The 26,169-nt window shown below is 41.2% G+C and overlaps 2 protein-coding genes across 2 annotated transcripts; one reads left to right on the forward strand and one right to left on the reverse strand.

Moving 5' to 3' along the window:
* The first annotated feature begins 513 nt into the window (after nucleotides 1-513).
* Nucleotides 514-19,224, forward strand: capn1a (calpain 1, (mu/I) large subunit a). Its single transcript, XM_036546175.1, has 23 exons — nucleotides 514-642; nucleotides 3,335-3,358; nucleotides 5,479-5,725; nucleotides 7,249-7,318; nucleotides 9,902-10,020; nucleotides 10,112-10,245; nucleotides 10,400-10,568; nucleotides 11,223-11,306; nucleotides 11,463-11,548; nucleotides 12,060-12,134; nucleotides 13,338-13,498; nucleotides 14,072-14,241; nucleotides 14,386-14,397; nucleotides 14,924-15,135; nucleotides 15,419-15,458; nucleotides 15,571-15,636; nucleotides 16,519-16,576; nucleotides 16,913-16,977; nucleotides 17,381-17,449; nucleotides 17,662-17,740; nucleotides 18,229-18,342; nucleotides 18,531-18,589; nucleotides 19,022-19,224. The coding sequence occupies exons 3-23, from the start codon at nucleotides 5,480-5,482 to the stop codon at nucleotides 19,046-19,048; spliced, it is 2,115 nt and encodes a 704-aa protein (XP_036402068.1). The 5' UTR covers nucleotides 514-642; nucleotides 3,335-3,358; nucleotide 5,479; the 3' UTR covers nucleotides 19,049-19,224.
* Nucleotides 19,225-24,083: 4,859 nt separating this feature from the next.
* On the reverse strand, nucleotides 24,084-25,745 carry mrpl14 (mitochondrial ribosomal protein L14). Its single transcript, XM_036547432.1, has 3 exons — nucleotides 25,690-25,745; nucleotides 25,003-25,079; nucleotides 24,084-24,550 (listed from the first exon to the last, which is right to left on the reverse strand). Exons 2-3 carry the CDS (start codon nucleotides 25,071-25,073, stop codon nucleotides 24,184-24,186), a joined length of 438 nt encoding a protein of 145 aa, XP_036403325.1. The 5' UTR covers nucleotides 25,074-25,079; nucleotides 25,690-25,745; the 3' UTR covers nucleotides 24,084-24,183.
* Nucleotides 25,746-26,169: the final 424 nt, after the last annotated feature.

A 26,169-nucleotide genomic window follows, 5' to 3' on the forward strand; every position in this document is an offset into this window, starting at 1 on the left:
CTTTGTCAGGCCACTAATTGTTCCCTACACTGTACAGCCTAAATAATTAAAACAATATAACTGGTCAACATCCATTTATATTTCACTGACCTTTCCTTTGATGTATTGGTATTGGGTCTGTCAAAATGAGTTACTGGTCATATTAAACATTACACACATCACAGTAATCCATTCATTGCTAACTGTACTTTACATGACAGAGGCCAAAGTAGCCAATCAGATGGGCGAATACAGCTTTATTTATAAAACAACACTTTAAATATTAATTTGGCAAACTAGAAAGCTAAGGTTATGCTTTAGGGCTGCTTTAACATTGGGATGAATGACTGTTAGTCCTTTAAATTCTGATGTTTAGTTTTCTTTGTGTAGTTTTAATGTAAATAGTTTTTCAGTTGCTGTGCCTGTTCTCTCTTACGGTTCCTGGCGCTTTAAAACCTGCCTTGCTGTCACCGCTCGAGCCCCCTTGCTGGCATTCTCAATGCCCCTCCCCCTCCGGGCTGGGTTGCAGTAAAATTGACTGGAAGGAGTGGACACTGATCGTAGTTTGTGCACATCTTTTAGGCCAAGTAGCCTTTAAAAAAATTCCCAAATCCCCCTTACTGGAACGTGATCTAGAACTTGTACCGTGTTTTCTGTGCAGCGGTAAGTTTAACGTAAATTGAACTCCGGAAATGCAACCTTTTACATTTTTGTTACAGGTGCACAGATTTGTGCAGCAGCTAGCTTGCTACAGTCAAGTTGCCACAGTCGATTGCGTGTTGGTTATTTTATAAGCGGATGCTGGTGTAACGGTGATTCTTGGTGCAAAGTACCACCGCTGACATTTTGTCTGTCTTTTGAAATGCGGCGAGTTGCTAATTGGTTTAGCTAGATTAGATGTTCACTGACCAGATGGCTTCATGCGGTTGCTAGCTGTTTAGCTGGACAAGCTACCTAGATGTTGGAGAAAAGTTCCAAGTTACAGTAAATGACATGCTGTCATTTTATAACGAGAGGACGAGGGACTCTGTATATCTGGTTGGGGACGAAGACTGTTCATTCAAACCAGTTCAAATGGGTTTGGCCTAGTGTTTAAATCGTAGCCACGCATTGTGAACATAGTGGATAGCTGGCGTGTTAAGCGCTGGTGACATTAAATTTCAAGTTGACTGTCACTGTTTTAAGTTGTTATTACGTGGTGCTGCCGATTTTTTCTTGCTGATCTAGCTTATATATTAGGAGGGAACAGGTTTAGACGGAAATAGAGATATCTGTGTTCCTGAATACTGGCACAAGAAATGATAAGTAATCGATTTTAGAGATTTATGGATTTGATGATTAACCAACCTCACAAGAAGCAAATCGAAACAATTTAAGTTTCGGATACACCCTTACAACAGAAACAATACTGTTTCAGATGTTGAAACAGCATGCAATCATGATTCAGGTACAAACGTATACTGAATGTGGTTTCGGCTGCATGTACTGATGATAAACTATAATTCTTGCAGTTCTGAGTGTATAGAGTTGTTTTGACAACAGTGTAGTTTCAGGTTTCAGGGTCTTTAAAAAGTCAGGAAGTCGGTGTTATACCGGCTGTCCTCAAATTGTCAATTAAACTGGTATTAATGCTACTGCCTATGGTGTAGTATAGTTTCATTTAAATTTATGTCCATAATGGAGCATGGGAGATGTTTTGCTTTTTTATATCTGCACATGGTACAACCAGATTCATTTGTGTTACTGGTTTGTAGCTGTATGTGTGAACACTTAGATGGCCGGATTTGATGCTGTGGTTCTTCAGGACATCGGATTCCTGTCACAAGTCCAGATGCGTGTGCGCTTTACCTATGCCATTTCCTGCACCACAACCAGCATCCTGTGCTGTGTGGCCCGTGGTGTGTGGTACCAACAGGATCGATTGATAAATGTCAGTATAGAATGATTTTCCCAATGGGTCTGTAGCAGAATTTCTCAGGAAATCCAGCTTTTGTGTAGGCCTGTGCTGGGCTTGAAAAACAAAAAGCACCCCATTCTTGTGAATAGAGAGCTCTTTGGGGGGGGGTTGCAGGAGAGTGTTAGTATTCCATACAATGAGGCCATGTAGAGAGCAGTGGAATGTGTGTGTTGATACAGTGGGACAGATGGAAGCAGACCCTCACCGCATATAGAGAACAGCTGATTCAGACAATCCCAGGACACTGGTGTTGGTGTTGAGCTGAGCCGAGCCCCCTTCATTGGTGCTAAACCACGGCATGGTCTGCATGCACTGAGCGAGGGCTGTAGTTTACTGTATGCTTTGGCTTACTGGTGTTCAGTGATGCCCGTTTTAAATAGATGACATTTGTTTGCATTGTAAGTTCTGCTTTCATTCTGTATTTGTTCTTTAATTTACTTTAATTTTCTATTACATTTCACTTTTAACTTCCCCATTTGAAAATATAATGTATGTCTGCTAAAATTTTAAATCCAAATTGTAAGCAATAAATTCTCACATATGTCAGAGTACATCATGAAGGCCATTTCAGAATTTACCAATCATTGCCATTATCAGATACACAATGTTTTAACTATGCTGAACAACATATGTCATTTTACACATATTCTTCGAAATGTGCAGGACAGCTTTTTCTGGTATCTATAGTAAGTTGATATACTGTATAAAAATACTGTGTATATTTTAGAATTCATATTGTTACATCTTCCCTTTTTTATAACATTAGAAACTTATTGATATTATCTCTCACAGTTTTGGTTGAGTTTAGTAGACAGGGTGTGACTGTATTGCAAGGGGGAGATTCAGATATGGCTTATGTTTTCCAGAATGAGCTGTCACACCACCCTTCTTTGAGTGCCATTTTCCCCATTTCCTGAGTGCAACTGAAATGCTGATGATTTAAGTGCTCTTTTTCCAATGCATTTTAAGCAAAGTAAAGGCTGAATGTAAGTCAATTATGCTTGAAGAAAAATGGCAATTTCCTGTTTTGGGCACTGGAAACATCCTTCCCATTCCCAGACTAGACAGCAATGATTATGATTTAGACACCTAAAAAAAACAGATCACAGCAGGCCTGGCCTCCTCTAGGCCCCATGCAAACACAGAGAACTGTCCCTACTGGGCAAGACAGACATCCAGCTCTCTCTATGTAAATATTTGGCTGCCTTGCTTTTAGTCGCCCTAACAACCCTAAAGAGGAACTTGTATGTTTCTTACTGGCCGTACATATGTGTGTGTGAATATGAATTGATTAGGATGGTATTTTCAGGAACTGAGTTGAGTGGAGAATTAATTAATTTATATAATTGTTCTGATGCGTTTAATGTGTCAGTGATTTACAGTTTTTCCTTTTCAAAGCTGCAGCCTCCAGCAAGACTGAAGGTAACAGATCTGTGTTGCTTGCTGTTGTTTGTTTGCTTGTCATTTTGAGAATAAGAATTGAACCCCCCCACAGTATAAATGCTGGATCGTTTTGTGTTTACTGCTTAGACACGCAGCTATTTTCATTGATCTGCTTGTTCACCATTTCTTTTTCACATTTCATCTATGTCTATTTAATCATCTTCTAAGTAGTTGTTATTTCCATGATTTTAACCATGTCAGTTTCCCTCATACTCACGTTTTACCTTTTTCGTCAGCTTGTCTTTTGTTTCCCATTCGGTCACCATCATTAGAGTATCCATGTGTCCTGGATTACTGTGCACACTTAGAAATGCTATTTTGTGGGGTTGAGAGGTCAGAGAAAATTAAGCATATAATTAAAGTACAATAACACAGAAGTCGATAACAAAACATATCACTGGTACAAACAGATTTCAACTGGCTGCTCTAAAGTCATATTTGGGAAAATACAGAAAGTAGATCTGAGAAGTTTTTTAAGGTCATATGGATGACATTTTATTGTGAAAATCTTGAAAAATTCTGTGAGCAATGTGGGAAAGCTGGTCACTTTTTTTATTTATCAGCCTGAAATGCTCATAGATGACAGAGTCTGTAATCCATTTTGTTATTTGTCTAATTAAGGTAAGTACCCCTCTCACAGGTGCCCAGGGATTTGAACCACCGTATTCATGTCTGGAGTCCAGCAGCCTGGCAACCATAACACCACACAGCAGTGCTCTTTTACAAGGCAAAAACCAATGCCTGTGTACAGACCCTCACAATATAGTGTATTGTTTTACAGCCCACAGAAAAAGTTATAATAAGAAACACTAGATGTCTCATTTCCGTGAAGGATCAAAGCAGCTCTTTACTGAAGTAAAGAGTACTGAGAAGTAAAGATCAAGAGACAAAGCTGGGGGTTCAGAAGCTGAGAGCTGTTGTGCGTGTGGTGTGATTCATCATACTGTAGCTGATGGATAACTGACAGCCATTAACTTTCTGCTTCTAATAAGTGCTTTGGAATATAACTATTTTGGTTGTTAATCCGTGAGGGGAATCCTGGATGAAATGTGATAACTCACACAAAGCTGTGTGCTCAAGCAAAGTTTTGAAAATGAATGCTATTGCGTGAGAACGACAGTTTTTCCCTGTGCTGTGTGGTCACTCATGCTTTCCATTGTTTCCGTTGAAGGTCACCACTGGAATGAAATCTCAATGGAGAGGAATCTCCAGTGGTTACTCTGCAAACTATGATTTAAAAATTAGATTGGCACAAGAGCACGTGGGTTAAGGTTTAGGCCTACATCCAGGTCATCCTTCATAATGTACTGTTAACACACTAAAGAATCAACATGTGCTTGATTTTAGCTTGATTTTTTCAAAAGGAATCATTTTGTAATACAGATTCTAAAAAATATAACACCTCCTTAATGTCATGACTTCTTCAAGATATCTTATTGTTTTATTGTATAATGTATGCAATGTATTTGCGAATGAAAAATAAATATAAATTAGACTATCATACATGGCAGTGTCATGCATATGACACGATTGGATTTTCTTGGTAAAAATATGATTCCTAATCATAGGGAGTTGTAAAAATAAGGATGGCATACATATCGCCAGTAGTTGTAATGAGAACACATTTGTTTTGGTAAACCATTTTTACAAGCTTTCACCTTTGCTTATGAACACATGAGGTTACCAGTAGCTAATTTCAATAAAGGGAGAGAAAGCAGCTTCATGGAAGCCAAAAGAAATTAAGCCACTGTTAAAACCATTCACTGGATTCACTAGATTCGATGCCTGTCAGTCCGCCTTTCTGTATTTTAATATGGAAGCATAACCGCACTGTGGGCGTTTATTGTTTGTGTGTACCCAACATAATGTAAGTGCTTGAATACATTTCACAGCATCCTATCTGATGTCCCCAGTGTAATGCAAAGCATGGCTGAGCAGTGAGTAGAGTAGTAAGCAGGAGAGCAGGGGCAGGTGGCCTCTGTGCTGGTGATAACTGCGCTGCAGAGCTCTGAACTGTGTCGCCACTCCACTGGGGACTATTTATACTCCTGCTTCCAGTAACCGCTCCCCCCTTCTCTCTTTATTTATATCTGCTCCAGCATGTATCCGTTCGGAGGGATTTCGGCACGCATATACACAGACCGGCTGAAGGCAGAAGGCATGGGGTCCAACGAGGAGGCGGTGAAATTCCTCAACCAGGACTACGAGGCCCTGAAGCAGGAGTGCCTGGAGAGCGGATGCCTCTTCGAAGACCCCTGCTTCCCGGCCGAGCCCCCGTCGCTCGGCTTCAAGGAGCTGGCCCCCTACTCCTCTAAAACCCGGGGGGTGGAGTGGATGCGCCCCACGGTAAATCTGCCACCCCAGTGGTCTAGACATGTGTTGCACACTTTTTTTACGTGACTAGGCAGTCTGGGATGGACTGTGTCCTTATTGTTGTATAGATCTGTTCTTTTTATTATTCAGTGTGAAAAAGCAATAAAAGAACTCTTTAGAGAAACGGATCATAAATGCCTCATAAAACAAACTCCCGCCAGAAGATTCTGAGCCACATCACTGATATTGTGGTTGAAGTGGAGGAACATCAAAACTTTGGCCCACTCATTAATAGACCATCATAAACCTGCCACTCTTCAATTTATCTGTAACTGATTGCATGTGTGTGATATTGATTATGAAGGCGGTCAATCAGAGTTTCAGTTTGACTTGCTGTTATGGTGATGTCATGACCTTACATTCCTGTTTGAGTGGAACAAAAGTTACAGAGCTGACAGAAAACTTCCCCACCCTGAATGTGAAGCTCCCATTTTTTTTCCCACGTAATTTTGTGATAAAGAAGTGATCTGGACAGATTTACTGTTACCCAGGACTATTTATTGTCCCTGAGGCTTGAGCTCAGCAGCACTGTCTGCTTCATAAACAGAGACAGATAATTGTTTATTATTATGTTAAATGGCTGCCCAGTACTCTGGGGCATGTTCCATCATGCTAAGTTCAGTCTTAAATCCCTGTGTTGGGCCTGCGTGTGGGCTGTTATCCAGGGTGCCACATTCCCTGGGGACACACAGGAACACATCGTCTCGAGCCACAGCCCCTCCACAGCTGCTGTTGTGTTTTTAAATGCCAAAAGGCATCCGGCGATCAGGGTATCTCAGCGGTGCAAGCTGAGAACGGCTACCCTCAGACCGGTGCTGCTGTGTGCATTCTGTTACCCTGAGTCTGTGAGTTTAAACATGCTCCCATCTGCTGTGTTTGTTTGTACCTTTGGATAGGACCTGCTGGACAGCACAAGCCCGCTGACGTGAAAGAACAGCTGATTCACCCCTGAACTGTAGCAATACAAGAGTTCGTCATCACAGGGGTCATCAGTGTTACTTTAATATACTAACACTGATAAGAGGCTCCCCCTGAAAATTCACTGCTTTTATACACTGCGTATCTGTTGTACTGTGTATATATGATTTTGAAGGTGAATACTGACCATATCTCATCGTTTAAAGCTGATCATTTAATGTTTAAATTATAATTTAAACAGTGTTTAAACTAATATTTATTGAATAGTATTTCATTATTCATTAAATATTCAAATTTAAACCTGAATTCATGTCGTGGCAACAAAAACGATGTGCGAAGTTTAAAAAGAAAAATCTTTAGAAGATACCAAGACACTGAAAAGCTAAAAAAATACAACAATCACAAACACATGTTGCACTCAGATTTTTCCAGCTCATCTCAACTGTACTGTTTTTCCATTTGCCAAGTAAACTGGGTTTTGATTTCATGCAGCCCTAGATGGTCATTGCCACCATCTTGAAACTAAATTGTAATCTTTTTTTTTTTTTTTCCTGATCTGTCTTGTCTGTTTTCTGCAGGAGCTGACCGATGACCCCCAATTCATCCTGGGCGGGGCTACAAGGACGGACATCTGCCAAGGGGCACTAGGTGAGCTCTGACTGGCCACACCTTCTGTGTTGCCTGTCTGGCATCAGTCTCATTATGCAGGACCTTAATGAGTCTCGCGGCTTTGCACCAGTCTGAATTTTGCCTGTGTATTTGCAGTTGGTGTTGTACGAACATAACCTGATGTCTAGATGTGATAACGCATCTCTCTTTCTGACACTAGTGATTTTTGAGCAGGGATTTTTTAGGACAATAAATAAGATGTAAGGAGTGTTTGAGCTCCATCTGACTCCAGCGTACCCGTCTGCTTGCCTCACTCTGAGTTGCTGCTCATGGCTGGAAGGCATTTGTTTCTTGTTAACAATTCTGGAACTGGGTCAGGGTAGTTCTCCCCCTTCTGCGCCTCTCCTCTGGAACCGAATGAACATTTCTCCTTGTTTGCGCTTTGTTATAGTATAGTTACGGTGGTGCTCCCGTAAATCAAATTAACCTTCATAGGCTTGAAATGAGCTGGCATTCGTAAGTTTAAGTCTAACGCCGCACAAAGTGGTGCTTGCTAAAAGACCCGAATCGAGCCCTCTTTAAGTTTATTGTCAGGGAGTGCTTTTAACTGTCTGGTGCGCTCATTGTCTGACTTGGCGCAGAGGCTTTAAAGGACTCGCCAGCAGTTGAGGTGAAACGATAATCTGTTGAGCCTCATTCCAGTTGCCGTGTATGATTCTGTGCACTGCAGTGTTTGGCTCCCTAGTATGACATCACTGCTTTGTTCTCCTTCTCAATAGACGCATTTTGATCTTATCTGAGGGCTGAATGGAGAGCCGAGGCTTTCAGAAACTATGTCTGAACTGAGACTACAGTGTTGCTCTCCTTTCAGTACTCCAGTGCAAATAAACTGATGAAGGCAGGGAATCTGTATTACAGTGTTTTTTTCTGTTTACACAGCCCTGTTTTGGAATCGGCAGTTGTACATTAGGCCTATTTCACCACAGCGACCTCTGTAGGTGCGTAGGAGCGCAAAAGTGAGACAAATGCAATACTCCAATACATAGAGTCAAAACCGCCATTTTTTACACTATGAGTCCCACAGTGCACCACGGTGAATCAAGTGCCAATTGGAATATCGGCCCTACTCCAATGAGGTCATCCAGGCAACTCGCAGGCGCCTGACAAATGGCAGCGAGCCTGAGAGTGTTGAGATTAGGAAAGCCTTCCCAACTCACCCACCCTATCTGTGGCAGAACAAAGCATTTGTTTTGCTGCTCTGGACTCCTGGTCAGCAGTCGCTTAGAGGAACGACAGCACTGTTCTACCGGTTTTCAAAACCTGAGATTTTCAAATTACACTTGCAGTTCCTAGAAAGCAGCTTTAGCAACACAAAAGTGACAGCCTTTCCCTTTACCATGAATCGATGAATAGTTCACTCCTCTGTGTGTTCTTGTATTCTTTACTTGTAACCTACGCTACAAATTGTTCTATTCAACCTATAGCTTTGCACCACCTCTGGTAGATATTGTTCGAAGTTCCCTCAGTCATTATTTAGGCGTGGACAGGGGCTTATGTGCCCTCTTGTGACTTCCCTTATGTGTAGTGTAGGTGACATTTCAGTGGTTGTTTTTCATTCCAGTTTCACAGTAATGGCACAGTAGAATGAGATTGCCTGAATAATTGCTCCCACTTTGGAAGCTGCAGAGACACCCAGTGGTTTAAGGAGATAATGCATGATTAAAATGGGTTGTGTAAAGCTCCTAACCATACTTATGCCTCAGATTTAAGAGTTAGCTTGGGTATCTTTGCAGTTATTATCTTTACTTTCCATGGGCCTGTTCCATTTCAGTGCCACCCATAGTAACGGTTGAATGAACATGGTTACGAGCTGATTTGGAGTACAGTTAGAGTGCTCTAGGATTCCCTCCCTGTGCCGGCAGTGTGAATGAGTCAGAGGAATGAATGCGACTCATATTACTGCCACTGGGCGCTGGGCGTGGCAGGGCACATTGCTGGAATACGCCAATGACTCACCAGTGTGGGTGGTAGCACATATCTCTATGGTATGCTCATAAACACACTGTCGTGTTTGTAGATGGGGAGAGGCTAACTCATTCAACATTTGGATCAAATCTTACTGTCTTAAGAGAGGAATTTGTCATTGCATTAATTGTTTTCTACCTCTGCCTACACACAATAATCTTTTTAATGTTGTAAAAACAATTTCAAATTCTGTTAGCTCCTGCAGTGTAAACAGTTCTGTCTCCTCAGAGGTTGTTTGTATGCTGAGAATAACTCCAAACTTTGAGGGGAAAATGTGATTACTTACAGCTGACACAGGATGGACTGCCGCCCAGTTTTGGCACAGAAACCTCTCTCTGCTTTCCTGGCACAGAACTCTTTTCCCTCTGTGTCTCTGGCATTTGTCTCCCCCTGTTGTTTGAGCTGCATATGACATCTTTGCACAAAGATTATGACAGATCTCTGCGACTAATTAGTGCATATCACACTTTGATTTTTCATCTGTAATAGGTCCATGCTTGAAATTAATATCAAAGTTGTACTAATGCATTAAGTTAAAAATAAGCAAAGGTAACCTAACCTAAGGCTGACAGGTCAACTGCCTCTCTCTGAGTTTAGGTGACTGCTGGCTGCTGGCGGCCATTGCCTCCCTCACCCTCAACGAGAAGCTGCTCCACAGAGTGGTTCCTCACGGCCAGAGCTTCCAGGATGACTACGCCGGCATTTTCCACTTCCAGGTTGAACCAGTTTCTGATCTGAGAGCTTTCTTAATCAAGCGCCTCGGTGGCGCCTTTTCGTAACGCCTTGGCTGCTGTGTCCACATCACAGTTCTGGCAGTTCGGTGAGTGGGCGGACGTGGTCATCGATGACCGGCTGCCGGTGAAGGATGGGGAGCTGATGTTCGTCCACTCCGCCGAGGGCAATGAGTTCTGGAGCGCCTTGATCGAGAAGGCTTACGCCAAGTACGTGCTTATGCTCAAATTAGTATTGCTAGCTGTCTTTGTACTTGCTTGATTAACAGGAGAATATCATTATACAATAAGCTGCAAATGCCATCGTTGTGACATCTGTGTGTGGTCATAACACTCCTAACCATGCGCTGCCCTTTGACCCCAGGCTGAACGGGTCCTATGAGGCCCTGTCGGGTGGCAGCACCACAGAGGGCTTTGAGGACTTCACAGGGGGCGTGTCGGAGATGTACGAGCTGCGCAAACCCCCCAGGGACCTGTACAGGATCATCGGCAAGGCCCTGGAGCGAGGATCCCTGCTCGGCTGCTCCATCGACGTGAGTGGCCTTGCTGTTTCCAGGGCAACAGTCATGCAGGGAAGCAGCACTGTATCAACCAACCAGCTCAACTGAAATAGTGCTCATAGAGTGCTTTCTCAGACGGCATTAAATATACCCAATGCATGATTTGCATTTGCAGTTGTTTAGCACATGCCCTTATCCGTAGCAGCTTGCAGAGCTGATGAATTTTCTACGTGTTGTTCATTTGCGCAGCTGGATATTTACTGAGGCAATTGGCTTAAGCTCCTTGCCCAGCAGCAGTGCCTCACTAGGGAATCGAACCAGCAACCTTTGGGTTACAAGCCCTGTTCTGTACTGCTATATTACACTGCTGATGCCCTGTGTAGATACGCTTATACACTTTTTGTGTAAAGAATAATATTAAAAATTAATCAAATGTTGGTGAGGAAAAAAATTGGAAGAGTTCCAATCTGCCCTACAGTGACAATAAAAAAATCATTAAGAGCGAAACTGGCTAATATAATGAATCATATAATTTAAGATAAATATATGTGTGTGTCAACCATTTAATCAGTTAGTCTCTTTACATCCCTGTGAGATGCAGAAGAATTCCACTTGGAGCAAGAAAAAATGTAAAAAAAAAAAAAAAATGAAATTGTAGAAATGGTACCTTTTGATTCGTCATTTCAGATCACCAGCGCCTTTGACATGGAAGCTGTTACATTCAAGAAGCTGGTGAAAGGCCACGCCTACTCTGTGACAGGGCTGAAGGAGGTAAGCTGTGATTGGAGTTACAGATTCCTGGGATGTCCCGCAATAGATGTCCTGCTGTGTTTTATCTGTAACTTCACTGACTGCCTTCTTAATAGTGTGTGTTGCATTGGTAAGTGTCGTTTATAACTGTGTGGGTTCCCCTCTTTGCTGTGACAGGTTGAATTCCAGGGCCAGATGGAGAGGCTGATCCGTGTTCGGAACCCTTGGGGGCAGGTGGAGTGGACAGGGGCCTGGAGCGATAAGTGAGTGTCACCTGGCAGTTGTGCCTTTGCAGTTGTCACACTCAGTAGTATTCTACTGTACATTTCTTCAAAGCCTTCAGTTTACTTCAGTTTTGTCCCTGTTTATCAGTCCATCTCTACAAGCTGACCCGTGTCTTGGCTCAGTCATATTTTTTTGCGTTCTTTCAGATGAGCTGCATATATTTCTTTTTGTTCGGTGGTTGATCTCTATAATAAATGTGTTAATGTGTAGTAACTGTGTTAAAATTGTTTGGTATTTGTGATTCATTCATAACAGTGATATTAGAATTATGCTGTAATGTAGTATTATAATCAGAATTTTATAATTCTAGAATACAATGTATAATTATCTTCAGGTTTGCGTCAGGGTGAGATGTAACGTTTAATTTTATTTTTCGTGTTTAGTGCCTCAGGCAGTGTAAAACGACCTGGATGATCGAATGTGTTCAGTGATGCCTTATATCTGTGCAGTCATCACTAATGTTGGCTTTGGCCCTTTGGCCTTGTACAGCTCCCCTGAGTGGGATGAAATTGATCCAGCTGACAGAGAAGACTTGCATCTGAAGATGGAGGATGGAGAGTTTTGGTGAGTCATTGCTGGTAACTTTCCAAAAGGCTAACAACATTTTGATTAATAAAGTTTTAATCATTTGATGATAAATATTTTTTTTCCCTGAAATTATACTTGGACTTCCTGAAGGTACAGTGTTGAATCTTTCATTGTTATACACCTGGTTGCTGTCAGCTGATATTTTCAGTGAAATCAATGGTTCATTAAGAATGTGTGATGAAACAGGTGCATATATACATCAGTGTATTAGTTGGATGTCAATGCATATCTTATAGTATTAGTTAATTAATTAGTAATTAACCAATTTGCAAATGTATTTCTGTTGAGTGTATTTCAATGTATTGGTCAAACAGATGTAAAATAAAATGCAGTATCAGGGTTTTGAGATTTTGCATTTAATTTGTTGATACCTGGAGTTGCAGATCATTTGAATTCCAGTCCAAGTAGTGGCCACAGTTAAGCGTGCTACTGTAAAGATCGATGTTTTTTCAACACAGTTCTTCCTCATTTACATGTCATGCAAATAGCAGGCATTTGCCCGTTTTTTGTTTGGATTCTGCCTGTGTGAAACTGTCCGACCTGACAGCATACATACAGTATACTCCACAATGTAAAGTGTCAACCCAGATCCTGAATGTTGTGTCACAAGGGTGACATTTGTTGTATTTTTTGAGAATTGCAGATACAGATTGCTTGCTCTTGATTTTCTTTCCAAACTAGACAAGCAGTCCAAACTAGACTAACAGTAGGCTCAGAGGGTTAGATGGTGGACAGAATTACATTAGTTCATTGCTGTACTGCACAACCACTTCATCTGCCAGCACAATTCGGCACCAGTTCATCAACACACATAAATTGCTCAACATTAGTATATTTTGTGTGTCAAGTGGCCTTTGTTTCTTTTTTGCACTCTTCAGTCTAATCGATGATTGATACAGCCCTTACAGTGAAAGTCTTTTGAACAAATAATGTAAAAGCTTGAGATAAATCTTGCATTTATTAGTATTTTTTTTCCTAGTTAAATAAACCCACCAACACCACACCCCCACCACTTCCACAACGACCAGAGAAAAGCTCCTTTCAAACCTCTTTGGAGACTGACAGCTGTGCTGTCACAGCAGCTGGGACGACAGAGTTAAAGGCAGGAGGCTGCGGGAGGTGGGGGCTTATCCTTGTGAGGCGCGATGAGATCAATGTGCTCTCCCATCCTCCTGTCAGGATGTCCTTCCAGGAGTTTCTGCGGCAGTTCTCCCGTCTGGAGATCTGCAACCTGACGCCGGACGCCCTGAGCAACGAGGACCTGAGCTTCTGGAACACCATCAAGTTCCACGGCATGTGGAGGCGGGGCAGCACGGCCGGGGGCTGCAGGAACCACCCGAGTGAGGAGACTGCGTTAATGTTCTCACGATACCTCCCTTTAGCTTCAGCACTGCGTAGACTGCTGCAGTCAATAGGACCATTCCTGACTTTTCCGTTTTGCTTGCTGCTTCCTTGTCTTAGGTTTACACTGAAGTAGAGAGAGGTTGTAGATATTTCTACACTGGAATGTGGGGTGTGGTAGGGATGTGCAGCTGCTGTACTGAGTCCGCTGACCCTTTTCCTGCCACTCACCCCCCCATCTCCGTCCAGCACTGTGTGCTTCCTCTCCATAATGTCCCTGTTGAACTTTTTCCTGGCTGTAGGCGTAGGAAACAAATTGTAGGATCAGGGTTTAACTACAGAGGAATGTATTCACTTGAATAGGTAGCAAACAAACCATGCTTGGCATAGTTGTGAAATGAGAGAGGTTGAGGAGAAAGTATAGGTATAGAGAATAGGTGCCATGATGACAGCATTTTGTACCACATAAAAACTGCCCTTGTATAAAAGTCATGGAAAGGTGTTTATTACCTCCCCTTAATTCATACACCCTACTCTCTCCCCCTGCCGTGTGACTCTGTGCTGTCCCGCAGACACCTTCTGGATCAACCCCCAGTATAAGATCACACTGCTGGAGGAAGACGATGACCCTGAGGATGACGAGGTGGCTTGCAGCTTCCTCGTGGCTCTCATGCAGAAGGACCGTCGGAGGCACCGCCGTCACGGCCAGGACATGCACACCATTGGCTTCGCTGTCTACGAGGTGAGGGAGGAGTGCGTAACACACTTTCCTCTACATAGAGAATACATGGTTTTCCTATTTTAATATGTTGGCTTTAAGGATCCAACATTAAAAAGTGTGCTGAAAATGAACTTATTTTTGTCGACTTTTGTTTTGTGTTTGCAGATTCCAGATGAGGTATGACCAAGCAACGTCAACCCCAGCAGCATGATACCTAGAAGATTTCTCTTTTCATGTAGAGCTGCAAATGTAAGGTGCATTACATAAAAGCATGGTTATTGACATCATCTGCATATCTGTATACAAATGATGAGGAGCATCGCTACAGCACAGAATCATGGTATAAGTAAATACAGCAGACAGTGCACAGCAAACCTTGCGTGGATGCAAAATGTAACAGTGTTTTCTGGAAAAATCTGAACTCTTTGCTATGCATAACAGCACAGAGCAGAGCACTTGAAAATTATCACCATGACATGGTAAGGTTAGCTGAGAGATTAGGGTGTCACAGGGCATCACAGCATTTTCTGGGAAAGTCTTCACTCTGCTCTATGCATAACAGGGCAAAGCACCTGAAAGTGATCACTGTGACAGTGTAAGGTTAGCTGAGAGGTTAGGACATCGCAGGGCCCCTGGTCCCCGCAGGGTGCCGGCTCCAGTTGCACGTGCTCACTTGTGCATACTCTCGCTACCCGCTCCGCAGTTTAAGGGCTGCCAGAACGTGCACCTGAAGAAGGACTTCTTCCTGACGCACTCCTCTTGTGCGCGCTCCGAAACCTTCATCAACCTGCGGGAGGTGAGCGCGCGCCTCCGCTTGCCCCCCGGGGAGTACCTCATCGTCCCCTCCACCTTCGAGCCCAACAGGGAGGCCGACTTTGTTCTGCGTGTCTTCACCGAGAAGCAGTCCGAGACCGAGTGAGTGTCTCAGGGATGGGGAAAAAAGCACTTCCAATGCAGAGCCATTTGAGTCACTCCAGGGTTTTTTTTTTGTGGAAAATGGAAGCTGCTAACAGGCAACATCCTGGTAACTCCCTCTTTGCAAAACCTAGAAATGCGCCTAGTGCTTTACATTAGGAGAGTTTTTTTCCATCCTTACAGTCTTCTTTAATTACATGTATATGTAATTCGCACTTTTAACAGTGGCAGTAATTGTGACATTAAAGGAAATGTTGTGAAATTGTGGCTCACTCTTTTACAGGGAACTGGATGATGAAATCTCAGCAGACCTCGAAGATGAGGTAAGTAGTCAAAACACGTGAAAACACAAGAGAATCCCTTCAGGTAACTTTTACCGTCTGACTCGAAGACAACTGTGATGTTACTGTCTAAAGCGGACATTTTGTCTGGCAGGAAGAAATTACAGAAGATGACATTGATGACTCATTCAAGTCCATGTTTGCTCAGTTGGCTGGGGGGGTAAGTCCCTTTCTTTAAAATTGCCCTGTTTTATTGGTGCTTGAGTTGCAGCATAATGTACTGAAAATGGCTGTAAAGTTCACTGTACCCAAGATAGATAAAATTCATGGTTTTAAAGTAAATGAGTAACTTATACTCAGTAGTTATATTAATTATACTGAGTTATACTAATAGTTAGACTAGTGAATGTCCAATAAGCAGGGAGACATTTCTGTTCGTCATATCATCTGAATTTTGTGTGTCAATGCAAAAATACTGTACTGCATTGCCCAGACTACTGTACTACTGTATTGCCCCCATGTTAGATATGCTTCAACAAATATCCTGAAATTCACCTTCTGAAGTAAATTTAAGGCATTCAGGCAATTTGACACACGAAAGTATGACACCTTCAACCCGTGACTGAAGGGAGATATAACATGTTGCCACATCTTTTCGGTGAATTACATGCTGGTTTGTTGTGTTCTTACTCCTTGAGTAAGAGCAGTGAGGTCGTGGCAGATTTGTTAATTTACATGGAAATGAGGAGAACTTCCAATTCAGGCAATGCGAGCTTGATCAATGTGAGTTACATTTTTCAGTTTTGAATCAAGCTCACCTAGTCTCCTCCACCCCACAACATGTATCGCACGTTTACAGTTAACTGACAACTCACTTGTCTGGGAGTGTTGTTAGCCTGGTGTGACACTGTTGCTCATTCAACTTGAATGGATACACTTCTTTTTTGCTGGAAGTCGCTTTGGATGAGAGCGTCTGCTAAATGAATGTAATATAAATGTAATGTAAATGTAATTGATTTTGTGGTAGGAAGGCAACAACAAAAAAACATGAATGTGGATGTATCACGATGTACAGTACAGTTAGTTCACTTCTGTGTTCCAGGACATGGAGATTTCTGTCCATGAGCTCAGGACCATTCTGAACAGAGTGGTGTCCAAACGTAAGTACAATAGATCCAGCTGAAACCTGTCTTTTGAGCCAGTATTTAGCTGATGGCCTTATTCAGGGATGACTTGCATACTGTGTGGCAGACTTTATATGTTGTCAGATCCAGTTACATGCTTGAATTTTTACTGAAGTGGTTCAGGTAAAGCTCAGCTGTACAGCAGCACTGTCTCATCCGGGTCTGGAACCCGGGTTCAGAGCCTGGTGCCAGAACCACTGCTCCACAGTCTAGCTGTGATTCTGTGCCGGAGACAGTGGTGTGAACAAACTCCTGTCAAATTTTTTGCTGGATTGTTGCATTCTGACAACCACACTATGTATGTAATTTCAGACAGGGATTTAAAAACAGATGGATTCAGCATGGAGGCCTGCCGGACCATGGTCAACCTCATGGATGTATCCTTTAGAAGGGAAATGGAAAATACTTTTTTTTGTCTCCTGTGTTCAGACAATCATGCTTTTAAGTAAAGTTTTGTAAGGACAAGGTCCCAAGAAAAGAGAAGATGACGGAAATTCTGGGTTCAACTGAGTTCTGAACAAAATCTCTTCTTATACTGCTCTGAGACATCACTCTCAGATTTGCAGGAATTAACATTTCTTACATATTCATATTGTTTACAGGAAAGTCCTCTCTATCACATAAGATGGTTTTGTTTGTTCCCAGAACCTCACCTCTTTTCCACTCTACTTCCCTCTCCAGACTAACTAGAGTCAATCTACACATCCAGCTGTGGTTCTCCCAAAAAAACCTAATGCAGTCTATTGTGTTGGAACGCTCCTTGACCTACCTAACATACAGAAAGATGGCAGTGCCCGTCTGGGCCTGGTGGAATTTCAGATTCTTTGGAACAAGATTAGGAAGTGGCTGGTAAGTGGCCTGCAGTTGTGAATGGGCTGTTTTTGTAAGGTACCGTGATCATACTGTTGTGGAATTTAAAGGAATCTTCACTCCTTTTAGCTGTAATATACACATTCCTCAGCCTAACTCGGTGCCCTAGTGGAAAAGAACAGGTATGTTTCTGACCCCCTTTACCTTGCGTTGTGCTGTGAATTCCTGACTTTTTGCGCCCTGTTTCCCAGGGAGTCTTCAGGCAGTTTGACCTGGACAAGTCTGGTACTATGAGCTCCTATGAGATGCGCTTGGCTGTGGAGGAAGCAGGTATTATATCCACCACCCCACTTTGTTATACTGCCCCACCATCCTTGGCTGGGAGCACACGTCGAGCAGTCAAAGTTTTGAGGTTTTGAAGGGTCTACCTGCTACAGTCCCCGTTCTTGTCAGTATGTTGACACTGTTTATTAAGACACAATCTGAAATGTGTCTGTGGCTACATCACACACAGTGAATACTGGTATGACTCCTTGTTCTAGATCTTCCAAATTATTTGTCTGCACATAAAGCAGAACCAAAGACTGAAGGGAGCTATGGTATTCACTACCTGTTGATGTGTTGTTTCTGTAGGCATTATGTACAGTAGTATGGTCAAAACTGTGTGTTCATTTTGACATTTTAAGTGTTTTCTTATTTTGAGCCACACAGTGAGCAGTGCACGGAACTTGAACAGAAAATACGGAAATTAGACCAGTTAGATGTCTGAAACTAAGCTGTCTTGATACATTGCCACTTACAAGATGCCTCCTTTCCAGGCTTCAAGCTCAACAACAAATTGAACCAAGTGCTGGTGGCCAGATACGCCGATAATGAGGTCATCGACTTTGACAACTTCATCTGCTGCCTTGTCAAACTGGAAGCTATGTTCAGTATGTACACCTTTTGATTATCTGATGTGCTTTTAAACATTTAAAAGATGTTGATGCATAAACCAAATGTCGATATAAGGTGACTGTGAGCAAAGTGACGTGTAAAGCTCTAGCTTATCCTTTGAGGATCAGGTTTTAATAAAAAAAAAAGTCCCTGCTAACCTGCTCTTACCTTATTTAATTTATAGGATATTTCAAGCAGCTCGACAGGGAGGAGACAGGGGTGGCAGAAATGAACATCACTGAGGTGAGTCTGTTGTACTTCAGTACTTCCAAGTGGTTGCAGTGCTTTGATACTGTGTAGTAGAGCTTATTTCTATTAATTTCAGTCCATGCACCGACCCTTAAATTATTATCTTGAAAAATCATTGAATAGCAATTGAAAGTGGATAAACACCCCTATGTCCCATGAAACGTCTTGTACAATTGCCCAGATTCATAAAACGTTAATGAAATGTAATCATGAGGCATATTACATTGCTAGTAAGTCCAGCAATGTGAGTGTGCTGATATTGCTAACAAATTGCCTAGCTCAGTGGCAAGCCTAATTGAACAGGGATATGACTATTGCAAAAATAAAAAGCAAGCCTTGAAAATCCGTAAAACAGCTTTAAAAAGTCATATAAATACAGCATAATGAAAACGGAAACCCTGTCCTTCTCTCTCGTGTGCTGCACAGTGGCTGTATATGACTATGTGCGGCTGAGGAAGACGTGCGTCCCAGGTGAAGAACACAAAGGCCAGGACGTCCTACAAGTGCCTGCCCCACCGACGCCCATCACCCTTTGTCCGTTTAGGTCCCCCCCCACCCCCTCTGACCTCCGACTAACCCAAAGACACCTACCTGCCTGATCCAGTGAGATGTTTGAGCACGCCAAGGCCTTTTTGTGTGAACCACACTTCCAAACTCCTCAATGCATTTCTGTGGTAGGCATGACACAAACATCCTAGCCCGCCAAGAGAAGTACTGTAGGCTCAACTGCAGTGAGTGTCCGTTTCTGAATTAGAAGGATGTCATCTTCGTCATCCACCTAATTTGTGTTAATATTCTAAATTGGTCTGATATGCAAGCTAGCAACCCAAGTACTAGTCCTTACCTCCATGATAATGTTATTCTTCATTGCAGAGAACCCTTGGAACTCTGCTTTTGCCATCCATAGGATAATTACAGTGTGTGTGTCTATATATAATTAAACTATATTTGGATACTGACTAAAAATACCTCTGTCTATAGACTAAGGAATGTTACAGTGGCATTTACGCCAATGCAGAACATACCAGTAATAAGCAAGGAAAGTATGTCCATCATCCCCTGCAGTAGTATGTCTATGACAGACAGTAGTGGTCTCAGCTGAACTGACTATTCGTTTACACCAACATTTCAGTACATTTATGGAAGCAATACATTTTGCCAGATGTGATGAATTTACCCTAAACTGCATATTTTTCAGAGCATACATTATCACTGGTCTTGTATTAGTGTGTTGTAATATGGTCTTGTAGAACCTGGAAGTGTATAAGCTGACATGAAGCGGTAAAGTAGCTTGTAGCTTAAAGTTGCTGAAAATGATGGAAGTGTTTTTCTTTTTCCATACTCAGATATAATGTGAGGGGATAATGTTGGTATATTGCAAGCTGACAACAAGCCAACAAGCTAATAAAAAGAAGGATAGTCTAGCCAATAATGCGGTAGTTTGAATGGCTGTGTACTCAGCTGAAAACCACCACAGTATTCGGCCACATAATCAAAAGGAAGCAGAGAGTGGTTGCATGCCAATAATTTGATCAATTTAATTAACTGACTGATTAAGTTGTCTTTCAGTTTATTTAGAAAATATTAACTTGCTAGAATTACTGATATGTGACACAAGGTTAGGAATGAATGCTATGTGTAATTGCCACTGCAAAATCTGCAGAAATGCTGACATTTTGTTCACATACTCCTGAATGTAAGGTCAGATAAATATCATAGTCCTTATATAGAGCGTAAGGAAACATTTGCTGAGAATTGTTTAATTTCATTGTATTAATGAAAGAATCATAGCAGTGCCATGGATAGAAAGGAATGGAGACATACATTAAGAACTTACTCATCTCTCTCATGGGGGAAATGATTTAAACAATCTAAAATTCAGAATTTTAGTTGACCATTTGCAAATTATGAAACAGTATCTGATGTATGTGCATGTATGCCAATGACTGTATTTCAACACAACTTTCAGATCATCACCCACCCTGCATGTTTTTTAATATTTCAGTTATTGCTGTAAAGGTGTGATTACAAAACAAATTCAGCTATGTTGGAATTACATATTTCAGTTAAGCACAGGTTCCTTGTATAATGGTGAAACAATCAGGAAGGCAATGGAAGATCTGTTTTGGGGGTAGTTTTCATGGTGCGGATTTTACTGTATTGTATTTATTTTTTATAATCAAATGTACTGTGGTGAAGTATCACCACAATTATTCATACCATAAACTGGTCTGTTCATGGAAAATGTCTGAAATGGAAGATGGAGGAAACCCTCTACTTAGCAAACCAATCAAATGAATCAACTGAACTTCTTTGCTCAGTAAACCAATCAAACTACTTGTGCAGCTGAATAAATAAAAGCTCTTGCTTGGAACAAGAAGGGGTGGAACTGTAGCCTGCTCACATCTTATGAATGGTATAAGAGTGAGAGGAAGCTGAAGATTGAAAACAGACCATTCAGCCTATGTAAGCTTGTCATTTTACCTGTCATTTACATTGGTTACAATTTTACATATTATCAATTTATACAGCTAGGTATTTATTGAGGTAATTATGGGTTAAGTACCTTGCCCAAGGGTACAATGGTAGTGCCCCAGCGGGGAATTGAACTGTCAACCTTTCAGTGACAAGCCCAGCTCTTTACCACTGTGCTATGCTGCCACCTTTTATGTGATTTTGGTGTTATCTGTGCACAGTAGTAACATTGTAACAGCTTGTACTGTGAGCTGTCTGCTGCCACAGCCAGATACGCTTGCCTTGAACCCATTTGAAAGGAACTATGCAATTCACTCCAGCCTTGGTTTGCTTTGCAGGAACAACATTTAATATGTAGCAGAGAATGATGTCTTGCTAGAAATATAGCTGGCATGGACCCTCTTGGTGGGTACTTAAAAGACCTCCAGAAATGTAATTCAGTTTATTGATGGTGTTTTCATGTACCCGTATACCTGTGAAGAAGCCTGCCCCGTGAGTGCATGACAATGTGATGTAACCACGTGATATTTTTGCTTGTTTCTAATTTACACAGTTCTTACTGTTCGGCTGTCATATTGCATTTATTTTCATAAGTTTTGTTTTGTGTAAAGGTCTTCTTTGGTATGAAGATTGAAATTATCTCCATCACATACCAATACATTTGAAGTACATCATTAAACAGACGCTACCAGTTTGAAGGGGAAAAGGCTACCACCTGTTTAATAGACTAAATAAATAAACCCATAGCTCTTAAGTGAGACAGTCTCAGTGTAGCAGTATCAATTGCTGCATTGATAGCTTTTATTAATTCTTTTTCTCATGGTAACAGAAAATCGGGGCAGAAAAGGTCTAATACCATTACTTATACTTATTGTATGACTGATTGGCAAAACTGTCCTGTAGATTAGGGATTTGTTTTGAATTTATGACAAAGAATTTTTATGTTTTCTCTTCCGTTCAGCTGTGCTTTACTTACTTTACCAATAGGTTAAGACCACTATGATATGTAATATACTGTAATAGAGGTTTTAAAAAAAGTGATACACAAATTTAGTAATCTGCAAAGACTTTCAATCATAGAACTCTTCCTGAGAAAAACATTCTGGGTGAAAACCCATCAGAAGAGTGGTTTTTAGTATTGTAATTACTAAACACTAGAGCCACTGGTAACCCCACATGCTATGTTTTATATTCGTTTCATTGAATCTTTAATAAAACACAATGATTTATGTTTTATAAATTACCACACTGTAGTGTGTAACGCTGGCACAAAGAATGTAGATTTTGTTAGTCTGCACCTCACATATCACCTAATACCAGACAGCTGTGCCAAGAGATTCAGTCAGAAGTTAGCATGAACCAATTCAAGTCTGAACGTAGAGTCATGCAAAATGTGTTAAACTACACTGACTGCCAGTAAAAGCCTGAGATATGGTCCATTCAGTTCTGTCTTGGTTTGTTCTGTCAGATTTTTTTTCTGTAGTTCTTCATCAGTGAATTAATACATAGGACTTCAGGGATTAATGACATTGAATGACTGCCGTTATAGTGGACTTATCATTCACTTTAGCACTTATCACAGCATCATGGCAAAGATTTAAAGCTAGACATAATTTCCGCTAATTATCACTGTGTCTTTGAGTGACTCTTCAACGAATGTTGCCTTAGCCGTTTTGTTTGCATGTTGTACTTTTTATAACCATCTTGATGTCATTCTGAAGTCCTTGTCCTTTAAAAATATTAGATGGAATTGCTGTTAAAATATTATAATAGCGGTACTGCTTCTTATTATATGTCCTCAATAAATAATAACAGAACAGTTGCACCATATCATTGTACCATTTTGTTTATGCTGCAGTTTTGGTTCCAATGAATCCAAATCACAATGGATCCAATGTTGTGGAGTAATATACACAATGTTATTGTATGGCTTTTATCTCATTTACTTGACAAAGACTCGCATTTACTAATTAAAAGATATTTTGAGAAAGCTACATCTCACCATTCTCTGAAAATGTATCAATTGTGTAGTCTACAGCAATTTTTGATAAGCATTTCTAAGTGAAATTTATCTCTTTAAAAGGGGTACATACATTAGTACGTGGCTGGATGTGCTTATCAGGCACCACATAAAATGGTCCACACTATACTGTATAGAATGATTCATCTATACATGTTAGGTAGCGCCAACCAAGTGATTTCTCACGGAACAGCCCTAGGTGCCTGTTAAGATTTAAAATACTGCATATCTAGACAAGCTTATATCATGTCATGATATTTTTGACAACAGCGGCTAACAGAAACCAGGTAGAAGGATAATGTTTATAGTCATCATAGGAATGATCCTGCTCATATCCTCTGATGTATGGTACCTATACCTTGTCCGGGAGCTTAACAAACAAAGTTGGTGGCCTCCCTACTTCAAGCACATGGACAGTCAACTGAAAAACTTACAGTAAACTGCACATGATATTTTGAGTTACAGATGTTACTTACATATGCCTTGCAAAAAACAAAAGGAACAATCTGCCTTTTGTAGTCTTATTCCATCAGCCTTCGCTTCAATAACAATTTCTCAGCATCCTCTGTCTGCACAGCATTGCTCCTCAGGGCAAAGGGTTAGGGTTAGGGTTACAGTATGGACTGTAAACTGAAGAAATCTGCAAACTGTGGGTTTTATGTAATCCACAAATCAGGGGCGACAGTATCTTAACGTTTGTAATTGGCATTTTAGGACTGAGGTCCATAACTAATTTCTGTGACTCTGATATGGCAGTCTTTCTGATATTCTACTTACAGCTCTACTGTGACAACAATGACTAGATTCTGAACTCTAACTGATCGACTCAACTAAAACACCAGTCAATGCAAGGGAAATGGGGCTCACAATAACAAAGACATTGGTGAATATGCACCAACTTAACACTGCAACAGAGATTTTTTTAAATGCAACAACTCAATTTAATAGCTCGTGTAACAAAGAAAAGCAAAAGATTTGTGGACACTGAATGTTTTTACTTTAACAAACTCCACTTTTATTAGAAAATAATAAACTTCCACAGATCTAAGCAACAGCAGGGATTGTTCCATACTGTAACTGTGTCCCAACTGGTCTACACAAATCTGTGAGCAATAGCCAACACTTTGGAAAAATCTCCCTCCTTTCCGCGCAAGTGCGAGGGCACTGGCACTTTGATCCTTGTCCCGGTCGGGTTCCCATTCTCTTCTATCAAGACTACGTTGTTGGAGTCAAAGCGGGGAGTCATGCACGCCCCTGGCATCTTGTGTCCGACAATGAGCGCTTTTTTCTTCTGTCCTTTGATGGCCAGTAGCACTTTGTCCCCCACCTTTCCCACCCCATTCTTGGTGTAAACATGAATGACCCGGGGGGGACGATGGTACGGAGTGTTTCCCAGGGCACTGTTGTCAACGACGCGCACTCTGGTCATCTTCTGAATGGCAGCGGCTGCCGTGGAGACGCTGCAGGGAACAGATGTGCAAATTTTAAAAGAAGCAGCATTCATGCACACACCAGCAAAAAAAAAATGCTCAAGAGGAAATTAACATTATGTAAATGAGAAATCTGTTTTGGAGCAATTTTCCCATAATATTTTTATTTAAAGGAAACATTTTTTGTCGATAATTCAAATTGTTGACAGGAAAACATCAGTATTCTGTGATGGGGGGTAGGAGGCAACACATTGGAATAAGGCACATGTGGAGTGTCTTTCTAAGGGAGCAGAAAGTTGTGTTGTTATGCAAGATGAGCTGGTGGGTAAAAGCTATATAAAAAGCTTTCATCCATTATTACATCCTAGGTAACTGGAGAGGTAGTCCTCAGAACGAAAACTGTACAATATACAGTTTCATAAATATGTAGCTAACCTACTTCCATTGAATTATCAATAAATACACCAATGCAAACATGTTACCTGAACGTCCTGTGTTGCGCGATTTTTGACATCTGGGTCAGGACCCCCTCAAACCGTCTAAAAAGTGCCATATCAACCTGCATTCAGCAAAGCAGTAGCATAACATATTCAGGTAAGATCACGTAAGTCAAAATCAACTGTATGTGATACCAAGAACCTAGTGGGAAATATACCGATTAATCAGATATTACATTAATGCTAATATGTGACATCTTTTTCTAAACAGACAGTGAACTAGCTTAGTGTATTTTAAAATGTTTTTCCGCAACCAGCTGGCTAGCCATCACTATCTAGCCATAGCCAAGCAATAGAACGTTAGCTAGGCACCTCCCTGCTTTGCAGATGTAAATAATTAGCCAGTTAGTTAACCTACCTAGACTACCTAGCTTCATTTTATAGGCACTAAAATGTATTTTTGGAACTTTGTTAAATATTGTTTCATACCAATAACACAGCTAAACATACAGCTAGATAACTCGTCTTGTTAGCCGGGTAAAAAGAAATGTCAGATGGCTAAATAACGTATTGGCTTTCCGTACGAGAATAGCACATGTATCAAGAAGGAAACCTTCCACAAGATAGAATTTAAAGAGGGTGCAGTATCGATTTATGCAGCAGTATTTAAAAATAATAAAAATGATGTCAAAACGTTCTATAATATTCACACTTTAATGAAACACGCCTTACCTTGCACGAATATCCCCATGCCAATGTCAACCAGTTGTCATAGAAAGGCGACGCGCCCCAATCCTGTCTACTGTACCGTGTAATTTTTTTTTTTTTTTTCAATTTTTTCAAATTTACCAAATAGACGGCAGTCAACCAACAAGACGGTACAAATGAAATCTGTTACTTATAGTTTTCCGGTAAGTACTTTAAATGAAGGTAAAAAGGCAAGTTGGGTCTACGTCATAAAAGTGCGTCGAAGGACCCCAAAGAGAGCCAAGAATACGCTAGGTGGCGTAAGTTGACGATGGATCCTAACTATAAACATTGACTCAAAATCTCATATAATTCAATTTCCTTTTTGGTTTATTAAAGCACTATCTTACTTGGATTAAAGTACTTATACGGACTATGTACAGCAACTGAGAATTACTGAGAAAGACTAAGTAAGAAAAACATGCTTGTCAGTGACAACGTGAATCTGAATATAATATGCCCTGT

Source organism: Megalops cyprinoides, chromosome 15 (genome assembly GCF_013368585.1).
Source record: "Megalops cyprinoides isolate fMegCyp1 chromosome 15, fMegCyp1.pri, whole genome shotgun sequence".
Lineage (NCBI taxonomy): Eukaryota > Metazoa > Chordata > Actinopteri > Elopiformes > Megalopidae > Megalops > Megalops cyprinoides.